The 19,304-nt window shown below is 37.9% G+C and overlaps 1 protein-coding gene across 2 annotated transcripts in view; it reads left to right on the top strand.

The window, feature by feature from the left end:
• The first annotated feature begins 388 nt into the window (after positions 1 to 388).
• LOC120531055 (MORN repeat-containing protein 1-like) overlaps positions 389 to 19,304 on the top strand; it is a 428,485-nt gene continuing 409,569 nt past the window's right edge. For both annotated transcript variants that reach the window (XM_039756051.1, XM_039756050.1), the window contains exons 1-4: positions 389 to 484; positions 5,367 to 5,438; positions 6,298 to 6,396; positions 10,900 to 11,010. In XM_039756051.1, coding sequence (XP_039611985.1) covers positions 412 to 484; positions 5,367 to 5,438; positions 6,298 to 6,396; positions 10,900 to 11,010 — 355 coding nt within the window. In that variant the 5' untranslated portion in view covers positions 389 to 411. The remainder of the gene's footprint in view (positions 485 to 5,366; positions 5,439 to 6,297; positions 6,397 to 10,899; positions 11,011 to 19,304) is intronic.

Genomic DNA, 19,304 nt, shown 5'->3' with positions numbered 1-19,304 from the left:
ACTGAGCAATTTGGAACATATAAATGACCTAAAAACTACCCATTATGTATTTAGATGTCACTCTTCAAATGTTAAACTTACATGATGTGGTGTTGAAACCACGGCATTACACTTAACTATAGTTTTCTGACGGGGTAACTCATTTCATACCATCATTCAAGTCAGCAGACAGATAATAGTAGGTTTAACATCAAAACGATTCAATACGATAACGCAAGGGCTGCGGACCTTCTCACAATCGCAAAAACAACAAATAACTTCAAAATTCCCCTCGTAAACTAATTGAACTGTTTGGTTAAAGACTCGCACGTTTACTTTCACGTCTTGTTTTCTCATGCGGATATTACGTCAATTTGGAACCCGTCAAAAAAGCCTTAGCTACGCCGTTTCCAAGGACGCTTCGCCGGAAGTATGGCTGCTGCTGGGGAAATGAGAAAAAGTTCTCGGTTTTACGTCGGGGAGGTGAAGAAAAATCTTCGTGATGGTAAGAGATGTATAACTATATTTCTATGTTCTGACAAGTAGGTATTATGTGATAAAATAATACGTAATAGTCCTTACCGAACCCAGATATTTTTGCGACGCCGCTAATCATAACCGATAACTGAAATGCATTCATATCATGGTATACTGCTGTACTGTAATGGGATCGTTCATTTGTTGATCATTTAGCCGAGTTAAAGCAAAATTTGTTTCTTTTGTGTATAGTTGTATTTCCTTCACTCGGTTTAAGTGTCACGCACATGATATGAAGTAGGTTGATATTCAAGAATTCTGAAATACTTTACTAAGCAAAGTAATACATGGTTTAATAAATAAAGTAAAATTGTACAAGCAGATAAAATCTGAGTTGTTAATTACTCTGTTTTCCTGGTTTCCTCGGTTACCCTTATACTAATTCATTAATTAGTTTCAACATTTACGTGGAAGGCACCAATAATGCCCCGAGGTCATGTGTATTGTCAGTTTTGCAGTATCATGCAGTTACTCTTTCAGGTTTCTGCATTTTCACAGTATTAACGTATTGATTAGTTTCAATTTGCTTAATTAAATTCAAAACATTTGCATAACATCCTTGCAAATTTCTTTTAACTTACCCGTTTATTGGCAGGGTCTTTCTAATACAAACAGCATTAAATCTATGCTTCTTGCATAAGTTTTGAATATCTAAAGTGCTTACTAGTGTTTATTCTACTTTTCTGCTCAGGTGAGGAAAAAATTATCTTAGTTTTAATCGAAATGAACAAGAGTTGCATGTGTGAATGTCAGGGTCATTCAATCAGCTAGCTCAGTGCACATGTAATCTGGCACATGAGGACATTCCACAAATAAGAAGTCTCTGTGGGTTGCTAGAACCTGGCCACATTGAATCATTTTACAATAATGTCCCATCCAGGGTTCATCCCCTGGCTGCAGAATAAAGTGATGTTTATGTCTCTTTTGTTCATTTTTGATTCTTTGATTTATGCTAATCATGTTGTTACTTTAGTTTATTATGTGCTTTATTCTTTGTTTTTGATTTTGTTAATTATTAACTGTAAGTTGCCTGTGTTATTTTACATTTTTTTACGGATGGTCCCAGAAGCTGCAAGACCACCTGCCAGTCAACACCAGTAACTGCCATTCTCCCTATAATTCCATGAAGCATCCAACTGCAGAGCCATGCATCACTTTGTCTTTAGTATCAATCACATTGGCACTTCAAAACTAGCCCCAGTCATATGAGTGTCATTGTGAGTATGCGCATTGGTGGGCTATGCAATGAACTGCTGCTGCATTCCACCTTTCTCCCAGTTCTGCTAAAATCCTTTACTGAATTGAATTAAGTTTGTTTGAATGTTTTGTTATCAATTACTTTCATTTCATAACAGCTTATTTACCATTTGTGGTGTGTGTATATATATATATATATATATATGTGTGTATGTGTGTATATAAACTGCTCAAAAAAATTAAAGGAACACTTTGAAAACACATCAGATCTCAATGGGAAAAAGAAATCCTCCTGGATATCTATACTGATATAGACTGGGTAATGTGTTAGGAACGAAAGGATGCCACATCGTTTGATGGAAATGAAAATGATCAACCTACAGAGCCCTGAATTTAAAGACACTCCAAAAATCAGAGTGAAAAAATTATGTGTCAGGCTAGTCCATTTTGCTAAAATTTAATTGCAGCAACTCAAAATTGTACGCAGCACTTTGTATGGCCCCTGTGTTCTTGTATACATGCCTGACAACATCGGTGCATGCTTCTAATGAGATGACAGATGGTGTTGTGGGGGATCTCCTCCCAGATCTGGACCAGGGCATCACTGAGCTCCTGGACAGTCTGAGGTGCAACATGGTGGTATTGGATGGACCAAAACATAATGTCCCAGAGGTGTTCTATTGGATTTAGGTCAGGAAAGTGTGGTAGCCAGTCAATGGTATCAATTCCTTCATCCTCCAGGAACTGCCTGCATACTGTCACCACATGAGGCCAGGAATTGTCGTGCACCAGGAGCCACTGTACCAGCATAGGGTCTGACAATGGGTCCAAGGATTTCATCCTGATACCTAATGGCACGTAAGGTGCCTTTGTCAAGCCTGTAGCGGTCTGTGTGACCCTCCATGGATATGCCACAATCATTAACCCACCACCAAACTGCTCATGCTGAATGATGTTACAGGCAGCATAATGTTCTCCATGGCTTCTCCAGACCCTTTAACTTCTGTCACGTGCTCAGGGTGAACCTGCTCTCATCTGTAAAAAGCACAGGGCATACGTATCTATATATATCGGAGCATATTCTTTTCCTACCTTGTCAATTGTGTAATGCGTTTTTTGAACAGGTTTGATGCATGGAAGTGATCACTCGTACTGCGTTCAGTCAGTTCACGTGAGTTGCTCTGTTGTGTGATGTTGCGATGTCCACGGCTTTATTTAATGTTAGCTAAGACCCGGCACTTAAACGTTTCTCACTACAGCAATTTTGAGTCAGTGAGTCAGTGAGTCAGTGAGGGCTTTGCCTTTTATTAGTATAAGCCATTACATATTATATATATATATATATATATATATAATGGCTTATACTAATAAAAGGCAAAGCACTCACTGACTCACTCATCACTAATTCTCCAACTTGCCGTGTAGGTAGAAGGCTGAAATTTGGCAGGCTCATTCCTTACAGCTTACTTACAAAATGTAAGCTGGTTTCATTTCGAAATTCTATGCATAACAGTCGACAACGTTCACCATGTTGAACTTTCTTATTTATGGTCACATCTTCACGAAATTTGGTAGGCGGCTTCCCTGTGCTAACCAAAACCAATGTACGTACTTATTTCGGTGGTATGACGCCACTGTTGGCCGCCATATAGAACTTTCCAACGGTCTTTGTTACTTATTGGCCCATCTTCAAGAAATTTGGTACGCGGGTACCATCCCAATGCCTCCCACGTTGTTGGCTGTCTGCCTATATAAGGCCATCCATCGCTCCGGTCTATATATTCCCTTCCTTGCTTCGCCACGGGATTCACATCTCCCTGCTGGTAACTACAGCCTTTTTATTTAATCCACGGCTTCTCCGTTGTTTTATTGTTCGTTTATTACGATTATAGTTATTGTGTAGGTATTTTAGACTTACTTTACATTGTTCAGGTACCCATTTCCTTTATCCTTCCAACCGTACCCCCATTAACATGTCTGTCGAGGTGATCACCATCGATCAAAGAACTGTCACTTACTTAGATGGCACCTGCCGTTTCCATACTCTTTGTTACATATTGCACGGCCATATCAGACTCACTCTTAATATCCGGAGGAACATTGTGTCTTATGTATTGAATGACTGGGACAGGTTCAAGGTGTGGACTGATGACGGTACAGGAGATAATTATACTACACAGGAGCACTATAAGAGTGAAATGCTTAAGCCCTTCACCTATGGTTCTGCATGTGAGTTGAGCTGCCACTGAATTGTTCGGTTGTCCCTTTCATGTGTACCGAAATGGCCAAATATTTTACACCTTTCGACAACCGCAAATGCCTCTTAAACATCTTAGATTCACAGGTGACGATTTCAGTAGTGGACACTTTGATGTTTATGAATGTTTAAACTCTCAAAAACTGGATGCAAAGTTATCGAAGAAACCGGTTGTATGCTTACAACGCTTGACAGATGCCGAATGTCACTTCAACACAAGTCCTGCAAATACTGTCGTAATTGAAACAAACCATGAAACTCAAACCGATTATGACAGCAGCAATCCAAGCTGTGAGATTTGAGGCAAGATTACTTTTCACATGGCCAACTGTACGTTGCATGCTCAAGAGTAAGCTTGGCGCACAGCTTGGTCATATTACCACCGGAGGGCCGAACTGACCATGTGGTATACAAAGAGATCCTTAACAAATAATTATTGGTATATTTTCCCTCAGTGTAAAAAGGTTTAATTTTCATCTTAACAAAAATTTTAAGGCAGTAATTTGCCGCTACGAAGCGCGGGTATTTTGCTAGTCTTGAATATATATCAATTTTCAATAAACCGGGATTAGTCAAAATTATTTCCTATCCTGTATATTGTTTTTTTTTTAAACTAGAAAAAGAGCTGAATTCCAGGAAAAAGCCCTTGGTAGGAATATGCAAAGCTCCACATAGTGTCTCAGGCTAAAATTAACTCCACAATGTCTTTAGATGTGTGAAAGCAGCACTAACTGACACCTCAATTAGTATAACCTGATCCCAATAGCTACAATACTGTATACTGTATTTAATGACTTTTGCAATTTCATTAAAGTTGTTTAACTTTCCAGATAAGATCTAAAGACAATGAAATGATGCTGGACAGAGTCCTGTGACCAAAATGATGATTAAAACATATTTTCTTTAGAACATGCATTTTCCATTCATGTTCAATACTTGGTTATCCTGGTCAGAGGTGTGGAGTATTTGAATATTTGTGTATTGATCTGCAACAATGTTATAGTTAATATTTTTACAGTCCTGACTGAAACCTCAGACACACAGGGAGTGAATATAGAAAGCACCTTGTGTTTCTGTCAGACTGAGGTTCATATTTTAGTGGGTCTTAATGCTTCATAGTTTATGAAAGTGCATTCAAATAATAATAATTTATTACAGTAACACAGATTTTAAGTTTTGTAATCGCAAATAATACAATTCTATGCAGCACCTTGTTGTTTAAAAAAGTGGTTTAAGTATATGTGTAAGAGGTGTCTTATCCTGCTGTCACTCTGCTGAGTAAACTATTAATGATAAAGAAATAAACTGTATCAGTTTGCTACATAAAGTTGAGTTGGTTTTCTCAGACAACACCTCTAACATGTTTGTGCTATTTTGAAATACATGTCTTTTCTAGGATATGGTTTCTATGTGTATCCAAACAGTTTTTTTCGTTATGAAGGAGAATGGAAATTGGGAAAAAAAAATGGTAAGGATTTTTATTTTACTGTTTAAAAAAAAAATTCACATGTTTTAGGTTCAAAATGAGAAAATATACATCCACTACTTTTCAAGCAACCAATCAAAAAACAAAAAAAAAGAAGATTCACTTAAGAATCAGAATTTGCACTTCCAAGTAGTTCATCACAAGGCCATTTTTGGTAAATTGTAGAAAATTGTGAAATGAGCCCATCTATTGCAGGTGTGCAGAATCTGGTACTGGACACAACCTTATTAATTTAATGGATCAGTGCTGCTGCATTGCAACTTTAGGACCCTGTCTACTTGAAGTTTACACATTCTCCCCTTGTACGTATGGGCTGTTATTCAGATAAATTAGTTTTTCCCCAATATTCTAAGGATATGTTCTTTAAGTTTATTTGTGACTCCAAATTGACCCTGCTTGATTTAAAGAATTTGAATATGTGGACAGGGTGGCATGGTGGCGCAGTGGTAGTGGTCTTCAGTTTTTTTTTTTTTTCATTTATCTAAATGGCAATGCATCTTTATCATGTCTCACTGTGACTGTAACTGCTCTTTTTATCTTTATAGCCAAGTTTGAAGTTTTCATTCATTTTAGTAATTCTGGTGTGTATTTGGTGGTGATGGGGAGGGGTTGTTGATGATTATAATTTTTCTTGAGCTTTTATTAAATGTACCCCTTTGCGACAAATAAAATTCTATCTATCTGTCTATGCAAATGCCAACTCACTTGAGTAGTGCTACTACACCTGGTTGGGCATTTTTGGCTGTATATTGAAACTTTATTATGTTGTGATTTTCTGTCCAGATCTTTTTCACATTTGCATCTTTCAGATATTTATAGGCTTTTTTTATGTTAATGACAGGGAATGGAAAATTGGTAATGAAAGATGGCAGTTACTACGAAGGAGAATTTAAAGATGGAGAAATTAATGGGAATGGCTTGCGATATTGGGCATCCACAGGTAAACATTAACCACTCTGCTGATTACTTAAGCCTATTGTATTTTTGTCATATGTTCAGATTATGTGACTGACTGACACTCCATGAACTAGTCAACAAATTAGTCTTCCAAGCTGTCAGAATAGGTGTGCATCTGCTGTAGTTATTTAGGATAAACAAAAAGTATCCTCAATTATGGATTAGTTTTTTAATATGTCATTTTTATAGTGATACGTCTGATATGGTCAGATGGCCAATAAGGACAGAAAAAAAAAAAACTTTAGCTGGTGAAATACTGGAGGGATAACAAATCTGCAGGGGTTTCAAGGCTGCAGGACTTCCCAGCCCCCACTGGGCAATTTATTGCTATGTATTACAGAAAATAGACACACCTTAACAAAACATACAATCTTTCTGTGTTTTTCTATAATTAAGGCACAATCTCTACTTCCCTTTTTAGTTTTTGTTCAGAGAATTGACACCTTAAGAAACATTGCTCTTTAACAGGCTTTCAAATAATCTTGTAACATTTATGGGCTAGCTAGTTAGATAGGTGAAACATAAGCATTTTCTTATGGGTTGTGCAGTGTCCATTATTTATTTATTTTTTTTTAACTGCAGTTGTAGGTGCTGTTTTTCGCAGAGTACCTGTTATGTGACATCAAAATAGCAGCTTCGGAATGCAGTGCAACTGTATAGTAGATGCTGTGTTTATAATGAAAATGAGAAATTTTCACCTCAATTTAAATTTTCCATTCATATTTGATGAAAACAGAATTTATAAATAAAGATTTCTTCATCACAGACAAGTTATTCATTCCAGCTTAAAAAGAAAGACGTGAATGAATATACAGTACATCTTTCATTCTCACAATGCAGTTATGCACAGTACTATAAGAACAAAGCAGTAAAAAATACTCTTTGACAGTTTTTGTTATACAAAGGGCTGGAGGCAGCGCTTTGCCCTGAAGTTCAAGTTCCACTGGGTTTTTTGGTATATTCATTTTCTTCTTGCGAGTTTTCATTAATTGTTGTTTTCTTTTGTGTAAAATAATGTTTTTCTTTATGTTTTGTTTATTTATTTAACATATAACTGTGTGCAATATTATTTTCTGTTATGTCCCTTGTATTTTGTGAGTAGTGACCCAAGACGCAGGGCCACTCTGATGTCACCACTCTTGAGCCACTCCTGGCTATTTAGGTAAGAGCAAAGGAAACGCAGGAGTGGTGATTGTAGTTGTGAAGAGGTTATTTATAAGTATTTTTTCTTCTCAGAGTTACTGCTTTGTTGATTATTTTTGCTGTGCTTTTTGAATTATTCTTACAGATTGTGTAGATATTATATATATTTTGGGTCTGTTAAAGGTATTTTGAACTTTAATGCCAATTTTCCCATTTCTGACCCTGGTAGGCCGCAGCCTCTGGCAGTATTTTGGGGGCTGTCAGGATTGTGGTGAGGTTTTTAGACCGAACAGTGGAGATCCTGGCCTGCTTTGCTGTTTATTTGAAGGCCTCACACCATTTTTGTTAGGGCATTGACTCCATTTCATAACACAGAGATATTTAATTGGCATAGTTAGAGTAAGAGTATGCTTTGTGTTCTGTTTTCATTTCATTCTGATGCCATACTCGGTTATCCTCTCTTGTTAGCGTAAAATATTTATGCTGAGGATTATTGGCCAAGTAACCCTTTGCTTCAGCAAGGTGAATTGCTTTAAAGCACGTTCTTGCTTACCTTTTACACCTCAATTTCCTTCACTCAGGCTAGACTACAGCACCCATGACATACTTTACCTAATGGTGTCTTTCAAAAGTTTTGATGTGTTTCAGTGACAAAGAGATGCATGTTAGTAGTGTCATGAGTGTTGTGATCTGTTTAAAATATTTTTACTAGATTTTTGGAATGGTTTGTGGGTAATTACAGAACATACATTTGGAGAATGTGATAATAATTTCAAAGAATTTGTTATGTTTCAGCTAGGGTTTATGTGACAGATGGTCTGTGGCTTCAGGCAGATGTTAAATAAATAATTATGACCCAAGACATGCAGGCTCCAGTCTGGGGGTGGGTATGCACGATCGTGCTGTGCTCCACGGATGACGGAGGTGCCTGGCTGATTGAGTATGCATGGGCAAGTGCAAGTGTCAGTCAGGTGCCTCATTATTGTCGAGGAGTGAGTGCCATCTCACACCTGTGCCCCATTAGAAGAGGAGCCTGAATGGGACAGAAGAGAAAAACCGAGAAAGAATGGAGAGAGTGGAAACAGAGCCGCGAGAACAGCCTTGGGTGTGGAGAGGCAGCGTGATTGTTGGCCACACAGAGGAGCAAAGTGTAGGTGCTCTACAGGTGGTTCTTCCCCTATTGATTTTTTTTTGGTTGTAAAGTGGTGGTGATTAAGGTGAAGTCCTAGTCCTGATGGTAAGACAAGGGAGCGTGAAGTATGATGGGAGGATTACTGACTCTGGGTGGTCTGGCTGGAGCTGCATGAGGCACGTAGATGGGGGTTGGGGGGTGAGGACCGTGGCTGGTGGTGTCTCCGCTGGCTGTGCAACCAATGGGTGAGCTGGGGAATTGAAGAGTTGTGTTGGTCTCATTTGATAGAACATTATGGACCTTTTTTTTTTTTTTTAATTTTCTTGCTTGTTCTTGAATTTGAACTTGTCGCACTGTGTATTGCCTTATAGGCAAATCCTTTTTGCCCTCTTGTAATTTTTTTTTTCCTATTTTTTTTTTTTTTTAATGTTTAAGCTTTCAAGTTATAAAGTTACAATGGTTCAATTGCTTCTACAACCAACACTTTTATGGTTGGTCTTTTTCTTTTGTAAGATATTTTTGGTATATTTTAGGACTTTTATTGCACTTTGAACTTTAAAAGCCAGTTTTCAATTTTGGACCTGCTTAGTTCATGGGCGGATTGGTGGCTCTGAGGCTAGGGATTTGCACTGGTAAGGTGGCTGGTTCGAATCCTGTAAATGCCAAAAGTGGCTCTACTTCTTTGAGCGCTTAACCTGCAATTGCTTTGTCCTGGGTATGACGTTAATCTACATCCAGCCCTGCATGTAGGCCGTCCAACCCCCAGGGAAAAACCTGGAGGTTGGTGGTAGAATTGACACTCCCGCCACCATAAAAAACTTTACACTGTTCCACTCCATCTTAACTAGTGTGGTGCTAAGGTGTCACCCATTGCATGGCTGCACTCGGGTCCTAATCTGAGATCCTGACTTGGTTTGTCATGTGGTGGGTGCAGCAAAGCACTGTATCAGTTCATGCTCCTAACCTCTCCCCTCCTCTGTTAGGCTAAAGTCTGTTATATTATAAAAATATCAGTAACGGCGCACTGCACGATAACGTGCAGTAAATACACTTGACTTGAGCATTCCTAGTTTTTATCCACTATCTCTGTATTTTTATCATTCATTTGCTCAGAGGTTGATGTGCTTACTGCTTCCTGAGCAGCTCTTCTTTTGTCCACCCTAGCGGCCCGATGCTTCTCTTCTTTCGTTGGCATCTTTTCGTGTTAAAACTGATTAAGTTAGTTTTTGTGTTGAAATTATTTAGTACGTTTTTCTTCATTTTTCACTTAATCTGGTATTTAAGTGTTCAATCTGCCTCAGGAATGATTAAAGATATAAAGGGGTAGGGGAAGCAACAGCGAAGGTGGTAAGGAATGAGAACGATGCACGTATACATGCGGCACATGGCTTCTCTGCTGCGCACTGCCGAGAGTTGATTCTACAATAAAATAAAAAGAGTAATAAAAATCATCTCCCTGAAAGCGGATAGTAGACGTCACGTAGTATATGTGTACCAAATATCAGGTCAATAAGTGAAACGGTTTGCAAGCTACAGGCGATTTAAAATCCTGGACAGACAAACGAACAGCCACAGTAGCGTATTATATAAGTAGATTCTTTGTGATTTTGACAAACAAACAGGAAAAAAAATCCAAGTCTCTTATCCCTATATTAATAATCTGTCAGTTTCCTCATCTATGTGAATATTAAAGTCCACACCAAATAATTATAGTCTATAGCTGGCTCCGAATAAAAAGCTGGTAAATTCTATAACTGACAGTTAATAGTTAGATTAGTAGTACATTTGTGCTATGCAATTTTCTGTTTTAATGTCTCCTATGAACACCTCAAAGTATCTGAAATTGACTAAATTTCTGGAAACTACTAATATTTCTCAATTTGTGAAGGAAGATAAAAATCATTTCATGCTGCCTCCACTAAAGGAATAGTGTTCAATTTAGAGAGGTGGATTTCTAGCTTAATTCTGATGGTTCTACTTTAAGAAAAAAATCAAGTGACACATGATGGAAACTACAAAGTCTAGTTGGAAAAATTTTAAGTCAATTGGTAGGAGAATTTTATTAGTGTATGATGCAGCATCAGTGCTTTACTCATTGCTGTAGGTTTGATCCTATAATTCTTGAGAGTATCTGTCTAGTAAAACCAAATACTATGTATGCAAGTGCTGACTGAAATGACAAAACAGATTTTTCTCATATACCTCCTGCAGGTAACACATATTCGGGACAGTTTTGCTTTGGAGAACTGCATGGACATGGTGTAATGCAGTATGGCAAAGGTGGGCAGTATGAAGGAGAGTTCTCATATGGATTAAGAGATGGTAAGTTTTCCCTAATAGAGGAGCTTAACCTACATTTACATGCAGACTGTAATAAAGATGTTTGGGCAACTTATAACTGTGCTCATGTACCTTAGTACTAACACAGTCTAAATAAAACTGTCTCTGAATGGTCCTATTTGTCAGGTCTACCTCTCAGTATCCTTGTCTACACTCTCTCCCTTTTGATGACAGGTGAAGTAAATGAATTACTATTACTCAAAAATGACAATCTACTTTCATAAAATTTTGTATATGTATTATTGTTCATGTAAATTAAAATATAGGGTTCATGGAGTTTCACCATGCAATTCTCAAAAACAGATGAATGGATGTTCATAAAATTTTCCTTGTATATTATTATCACAACTTAACATGCACAGTAGATTGAATTTCAAAACAAGGAGTTTATATAGTGGAGGTTATGGTGGTTCAATAGCGAGAACAACACAAAAAATGGTAGTTTAGCCCAGCTTATGCGAGTGCCATGTCATTTACTCAATTATTCAACCAGCCATCCAGTTTATTAATGTGTGATTAAACCTCTGTTAGTGAAACTACACTAAACCAGGAAATACAAAGAAATAGCGTTCATGGTTCCAACCCAACATGGAGTTACCACAATTATGGAATCCAATCATGCACAAAAAGAACAAATTCTTCACTCAAAGCAGTGCATTTGATAGTTATCAGAGATGTATTGTTAAAAAAAAACTGGCAGGGCACTTGCATTTCAGCTAGCAATGATAAAAGAGTTTACATTTAAAAAAATATATATATATTTGTTATCTTAATCCATTGGAGAGCTATACCCAGTCTTTGGGCTTCTCATCCATAAAATTAAAGTATTTCAATTTCAAGTTAGACAAAATTGATTAAAAGGTAATTGCTGTTTCTGGCTTAAATTTTAAAATTTGTTATAACACGGACCACTTAAAAAAAAAAACCTGTATAGCAGAGGGGTTGTTTGAAAAATAGTTAATTCTAGACTCTGTTCCATTCCAATATAAAATGTAGGTGAAGCCACTGCTCTGACAGCAGTGTTTGTCAGTTTCATTTCATGAAGTTAAGTGGAGAAGTAAGCAGAATTCAGCTCTCCAATTAAAGTTTTGCTTCAAGCTCATTTCTTGGGATTGCTTGCACAAAACTGTAACCTTCACCTGCTTGCTCATATATTGTACTGCTTTGTTTCTATTTCTTCATGTTCCAGCAGGAATCTGAACCACTCCAGCCATATTACGCAAAGCATTAAACCTTATTCCAGCAACACAACTGTAAAATATTTATACTGGGGTAAAAATATATAGAATTTTGGCAGAACAAGTCTTAATTGTAAATGAGCTTAGTTTTTACTTAGTTTATTTAGGTAGTTATAATAATAGCTAGTAATAATAGGTGCTTTTAGGTCATATCTATTATAGTGCAGTGCCATAGTTATCTAACATCGACAAAGCAGGTTATACTATTTTTTGTTTTATTTTAGTGAGAAGATGGTAAATGTACTGTAAGGTGTGTATTTACAGCATTTGAGCTGTAATTAAGAATGCTACCATTGAGACTAAAAGGCAGTTAGAGAGGGATATAGCAGATAAGGTGAATTATGACTGAAAGAATTTTTTTTAGTAATTAAAGGAACAGTCATGGAGCAGTTAAAGTGCATCAGGAACGGTAAAGGGGAATAAAAAAAAAATACAGATTGTAATAGCAGATGCTCTAAACTCACATTTTTCTGAGGTCTTCACTTGTAAGAAAGCATATAACATTCCTGGGTTAAAAGTAACTACTAAAGAGAAGCTGAGGAATTTGGAAATTGTAGAGGGAGAAGTACTGCTTAGAATAAATTGGCTAAAGTCAACAAATCACCAGGACCAGATATTTACTCTTGATTTCCTAAGGAGGTTAGTGTGTACATATATAAACCCTTGATGCAGATTTTTAGGAAATCGCTACATAACCAGGGAAATTCCAAACATCTGGAAAATGGCAATCACGTTGTATAAAAATTGAGACTAGGTAGTCCTAAGCAACTATTGGTCAGTAAGTTTAACAAGCATTACAGGAAAATATATTGGAAGGAATTATTAAGAATAAGATTGTGCAACACATGGCATTAACATTCAGCATGGTTTCAGAAGAGGGAGGTCATTATTTACCAAATGTTGGAATTCTATGAGGAAGTAACAAAATGATATGATCAAAGTGGAGCATATGATATTTTATCTTTGATAAGGTGCCACATGAGAGGTTAGGCATCAAACTAAAAGAACTGGCAGTATATGGATGCAAAATTGGCTCAGACACAGGGAGCAGAAGGTTATGGTATGAGAAACCCCATTAGAAGTGGCTGACATTAAGAGTGGTATTCCAAAAGGGTAAGTGCTAGGGCTGCTACTATTATTAATGTACAATATATAAATGATTTTGATAGGAATATAAGTAACAAGCTGGTAATGTTTGCAGATGATACCAAGATTAACAGATAATCTGGAATCCATAAAATCATTACAGAGGGACTTGGACAGCATACAGGTCTGGGCAGATTTGTGGCAGATGAAATTTAATGTTGGTAAATGTAAAGTATTACATGTAGAAAGTAAAAATGTTAGGTTTGAATATACAATGGGAGGTCTGAAAATCGAAAGTACACCTTTATGAGCAGGATTTAGGACTCTTGGACTCAACACTGTGAACTTCCAGACAGTGGTCAGAAGCCGTTTAGGAGGCTAGCAGAATATCTATACTAATAAAAGGCAAAGCCCTCACTCACTTACTCACTCACTGACTCACTCATCACTAATTCTCCAACTTCCCGTGTAGATAGAAGGCTGGAATTTGGCAGGCTTATTCCTTACAGCTTATTTACAAAAGTTAAGCAGGTTTCATTTCGAAATTCTACACGCAACGGTCGATAACAGTCGGCAATGACCGCCATGTTGAACTTTCTTATTTATGGCCCCATCTTCACAAAATTTGGTAGGCGGCTTCCCTGCGCTAACCGAAACTGATGTATGTACTTATTTTGGTGGTATAACGCCACTGTCGGCCGCCATATTGAACTTTCCAACGTCACTAATTCTCCAACTTCCTGTGTAGGTAAAAAGCTGAAATTTGGCAGGCTCATTCCTTACAGCTTACTTACAAACGTTAAGCAGGTTTCATTTCGAAATTCTACGCGTAACGGTCGACAACATCTGCCATCTTGAACTTTCCTGTTTATGGTCCCATCTTCACAAAATTTGGTAGGCGGCTTCCCTGCGCTAACCGAAACCGATGTACGTACTTATTTCGGTGGTATGATGCCACTGTCGGCCGCCATATTGAACTTTCCAACGGTCTTTGTTACTTATGGGCTCATCTTCAAGAAATTTGGTACGCGGGTTCCCAACGCTAACTGAATCCTACTTACGTACATATATACGTCCATAGCCTGCAGCTCGATCACCGTGTAAGGCGGCGTTGGGTCCCCCATCCCAACGCCTCCCACGTTGTTGGCTGCCTGCCTATATAAGGCCGTCCGTCGCACCGGTCTCTACATTCCCTTCCTTGCTTCGCCACGGGATTCACATCTCCCTGCTGATAACTACAGCCTTTTTATTTAATCCATGGCTTCTCCGCTGTTTTATTGTTCGTTTTTTACGATTATAGTTATTGTGTAGGTATTTTAGACTTACTTTACATTGTTCTGGTACCCATTTCCTTTATCGTTCCAACCATACCCCTGTTAACATGTCTATTGAGGTGATCACCATCGATCAAAGAACTGTCACTTACCGAGTGGTTTCCATGCCCGGAGATGGCACCTGCCTTTTCCATTCTCTGTGTGACATATTGCACGGCCATATCAAGCTCACTGTTGATATCCGGAGGAACATTGTCAGGGCTCTAGACTAACTTGTTGCACTGGTGCACCTAACTTTTTTTCTTAGGTGCACCAGCACAAAAGTTAGGTGCACCCAAATTTTCAACCGCATCACATTTAACACCACAGTTTTACAAGTTCACTTTATTTGTTTTTTTTTAATCGCTGTCCATATAGGCAATATTGACTTGTAAATGATTAACTAACAATCTGGTCAATATAAAGTTCTTTATTTGAAGGCAAGCACAATTCTACAAGAAAGGTAACTTACTGAAAAAGTGTTGGTGCTTAAAGTGCTTTACTGAGCTGAAATTTAAACTTAAAAAATCTCAAGATAAATTAACTAAAAAGAAAATCTAAATTAAGTGTTTTAAGGGCTTCAAACTGAACATCTCATGGCTCAATGTCTTATGGACTATCCTCCATTGCAGTCACATGCCCCTCGGATGGCCAACTCCTGTAGTTTGGCCTTCTTGATCTTTGGCCTTGACTAAACCAGCTGGCCACACTCTCTCTAGCATCAAAATCTTCCAGACTTGGGCATGAGCATGCTCGACCTCAATATGTCCAATACGTATATTCACCGGTCCTTCTCTCCGCAAGATACGACCGTACACAATGACGCATTCCTTTGTAGCGATATCTGTGTCTCCGTCGATCAGGAATGCCATGTACGCACTGTTCGCAATTTGCACAGACGTCTTTTTTTCAATGTATCTGTGATGACTCCTATAAATTGGGCGCACGCGACATCATTGCTGTACGTCGGGTTTACGTTCAAGCCATTTTTCTTCATAAGAATTATTTCGGACTTGAATTTAGTGAAGGGAAGTTCTTCTTTTGCAATATTGTAGGCAACGTTAAACTTAATTATCATCTCGGCCTCGTCTGATGATCTGTTTGCTGCTGCCTGCCGCTGAAAGGCAGCAGGGAGAAGTGACACTTGAGCAGTGCATTTATCGCGGCATGTAATGTGTTTTATAGATGCATTGTACTTTTTCAGCGTTTCAATTCTAAATGTATTAGAACCAGTCACAAATGCACTACTGCCGGCCATGGTCTTCCCACACTCTTTACAGTAAATACAGTGCATTATATTATCGGCTTTACTGTATCTTAGCCAGGGAAACTGGTCAAGCCACTCTTTTCGAAATGTATACACTTTACCCCTTTTAATTTCAGTGGGCTCGGACTCGATCGTATGTGGCTCATTATCTAATGCCGTCTCCGGACCAGGGCTTGCTATAACTTGGGAGGTTGATGGCTCCGTGTCAGAGCATTGGTTATGATTTTTGGACGGATCAGGCCCTAACTTAACATTCTTAGCGAAAAAGCTGTCAATCGTTCTTTTCATCTCTCATAATCCACGGCTACATCCACTGTTTACCTGATGGGCTACTCACCTCTCTCTGTCTGACTGCATCACATGCATTTTCAAACATACACACACGTACATGAATATCTGGACCACGACCAATCAGGGGGGGGCTGGATCCGCCCTTCACTATCTCTGATTGGTTTAGACCACGATATGGGCCTAATGTGTGTCTATTGTTGAACAACAGGGAGACTTTAAGAGTCACGGAGTTTAGTTTTTTTTCCCCCTCGAACGGCTGGTCGCACCGGTGCAACCTTTGAATTTTTTTTTAGTCGCACCATTGAGAAATTAGGTCGCACTCTAGAGCCCTGATTGTGTCTTATGTATTGAATGACTGGGACAGGTTCAAGGTGTGGACTGATGACGGTACAGGAGATAATTATACTACACAGGAGCACTATAAGAGTGAAATGTTTAAGCCCTTCACCTATGGTTCTGCATGTGAGTTGATGGCTGCCGCTGAATTCTTCGGTTGTCGCTTTCATGTGTACCGAAATGGACAAATATTTTACACCTTTCGACAACCGCCAATGCCTCTTAAACATCTTAGATTCACAGGTGACGATTTCAGTAGTGGACACTTTGATGTTTATGAATGTTTAAACTCTCAAAAGCTGGATGTGAAGTTATCGAAGAAACCGGTTGTATGCTTACAACGCTTGACAGATGCCGAATGTCACTTCAACACAAGTCCTGCAAATACTGTCGTAATTGAAACAAACCATGAAACTCACACCGATTATGACAGCAGCAATCCAAGCTGTGAGATTTGAGACAAGATTACATTTCACATGGCCAACTGTACGTTGCATGCTCAAGAGTAAGCTCAGCGCACAGCTTGGTCATATTCCAACCGGAGGGCCGAACTGACAATGTGGTATACAAAGAGATCCTTAACAAATAATTATTGGTATATTTTCCTTTAGTTTAAAAAGGTTTAATTTTCTTCTTAATAAAAATTTTAAGGCCGTACTTCGCCGCTGCGAAGCGGGTATTTTGCTAGTTAGGTTATATAGCAGTCTAAGCAGATTTTACTCAAGCTTTGTAATAAATGACAAGGCTTCATTTGGAGTATTGTGTACAGTTTTGGTCACCAGGTTACAAAATGGACATAGCAGCACTGGACAAAGCCCAGAGAACAGAAACCAGGCTGATTCCAGGGCTACAGGGGATGAATTATTAGGAGAGGTTAAAAGAGCTGAGCGTTTTCAGTTTAACCAAAAGAAGATTAAGATGAGATGTGATTGAAGTGTTTGAAGTTATGAAGGGAATTAATACAGTGGGTTGAGAATGTTCTATTTAAAATGAGTTCATCGAGAACAAGGGGACACCGTTGGAATCTTATTAAGGGTACATTTCTCACAAACATTAAGAAGTTTTTCTTTACACAGTGAACCATAGATGTATGGAATAAGCTATCAGGTAGTGTTATGGACATTAGGACTTTAGGGACTTTTGAAATTAGACTTGATGTTATTTTAGAAAAAATAAAGTAGAGAGGACTGATAAGCTTTTTTGGGCTGAATGGCCTGTTCTCATCTAGATTGCTCTAATGATATACTGTAAATGCAACTTGACTTCTGTACAACATATTTGTAGTGCAATATCATTGCTATGGTATATTTGGCAGCTTATATAAATGTATTCCTGGTACTGGCAAACAAATTTATAAATAATCATGCGTGTCATCGCACTATAGTTTTGCTGGCATTTGTAACCAGTTCTCTGCTTATAGGGCCAATGCACCTATCATAAGTCACTTGCACTGGGCACCAATGGAGAACTTTGTTTTACTTATATGACTAATTGTGATATTAGGGTGTGTTTTTTCCAGTGCAGGCTCACTCCACCAAATTTTTGCTATTGAGATTTGGAGAATTGTTAATTTGTTGAATTTAGAGAATTGCTTATTTGTGTACATGTATATGCTAAAGGCTAAAATGATTTAAAACTCTCCAGTGTCAATTCTCTTTGTATGTTTACCTGCAAGTTGGCATTAACTGAAATAAAAGATTTTTTTTTCTCTGCCTAGTAAAACAGGTGATTTACATAAAGCACAGTGTAAAGGTAATTGAGAAATATTCTGGCAGTAAGAAAAGTGTAGACCTTTGTGTAGGATGCCAGGCCAGGTGGAGCAATATCTGAAAAGAAATACAGAGTATATTTGGAAAAGTAATTTTGAACACATTATGCCCAACTAATATGCAAATATTTTAATATTTACAATGTTTGCATTGATGAGTGGAAAAGCTTTTGTGATTCTTATTTTTCAGCAGGTAAGTAGCGACAAATGTGCCATCTCATGGGAGGATTTGGTTTCTTTTCAAGGGGCCAAGTCATATGAGACTATTACTGACATGTGATGTTAGAAAGGCCTACTTTTCATTTTCCGGACACAATTAAAAAATTAATTCTCAGCAGCTTCTGCACAAAATTTATGGATGTAGCAACTAGCTAAATGAGGTTACACTGCTCCGTTGTAAGCTTCAAGAGGATTTAATATTAACGCACATTGAAAAGTTTGTAACCACACACAGAAATGGCCATTTGGATGTTTTGGCTGAGTATGGCAATATGAAGGAGGAGTTTCATGATCCTTTTGAGTGCTTTATTTAACATTTGTTGAATACATGGAATGCCAGGTCCAACCAGTGGATGTGAGGATGCAGATAAGTTGGAGTATGTCCTACTCAATGAGATCCTGAAGAGCTTTGTATTATGGAATTTAAGCTCTTGCATTAAGTGAAAACACACTCTCCGATTAATGAACTACTAGAAAAAGTAATACCTTATTTGCTTATGGAGTAAAGAAAAAAATAATGTCTCTGATTAGTGGGAAACTGGTTTTCAAGGAATTAGAAAGGAAAAATGTTATTTATATTACACTAGCCAAGGCTATAGAATTTTTTTTTTTTGATCTTGACTTTTCACTTAATGAATTCTGTATAGTTCTGAAAAAATCCCAGCTGAGTGTTAATACATTGAAGGAGATACTATTTGTCCGTGTCAGTTTTGGAATGAAAAAAACTGCATTTTCTATAATAATGTATCAAAGTAAAA

Source organism: Polypterus senegalus, chromosome 6 (assembly GCF_016835505.1).
Source record: "Polypterus senegalus isolate Bchr_013 chromosome 6, ASM1683550v1, whole genome shotgun sequence".
Classification (NCBI taxonomy): Eukaryota; Metazoa; Chordata; class Cladistia; order Polypteriformes; family Polypteridae; genus Polypterus; species Polypterus senegalus.
The sequence above is the reverse complement of the archived record's forward strand: the minus strand, read 5'-3'. Positions and strand labels throughout refer to the sequence as shown.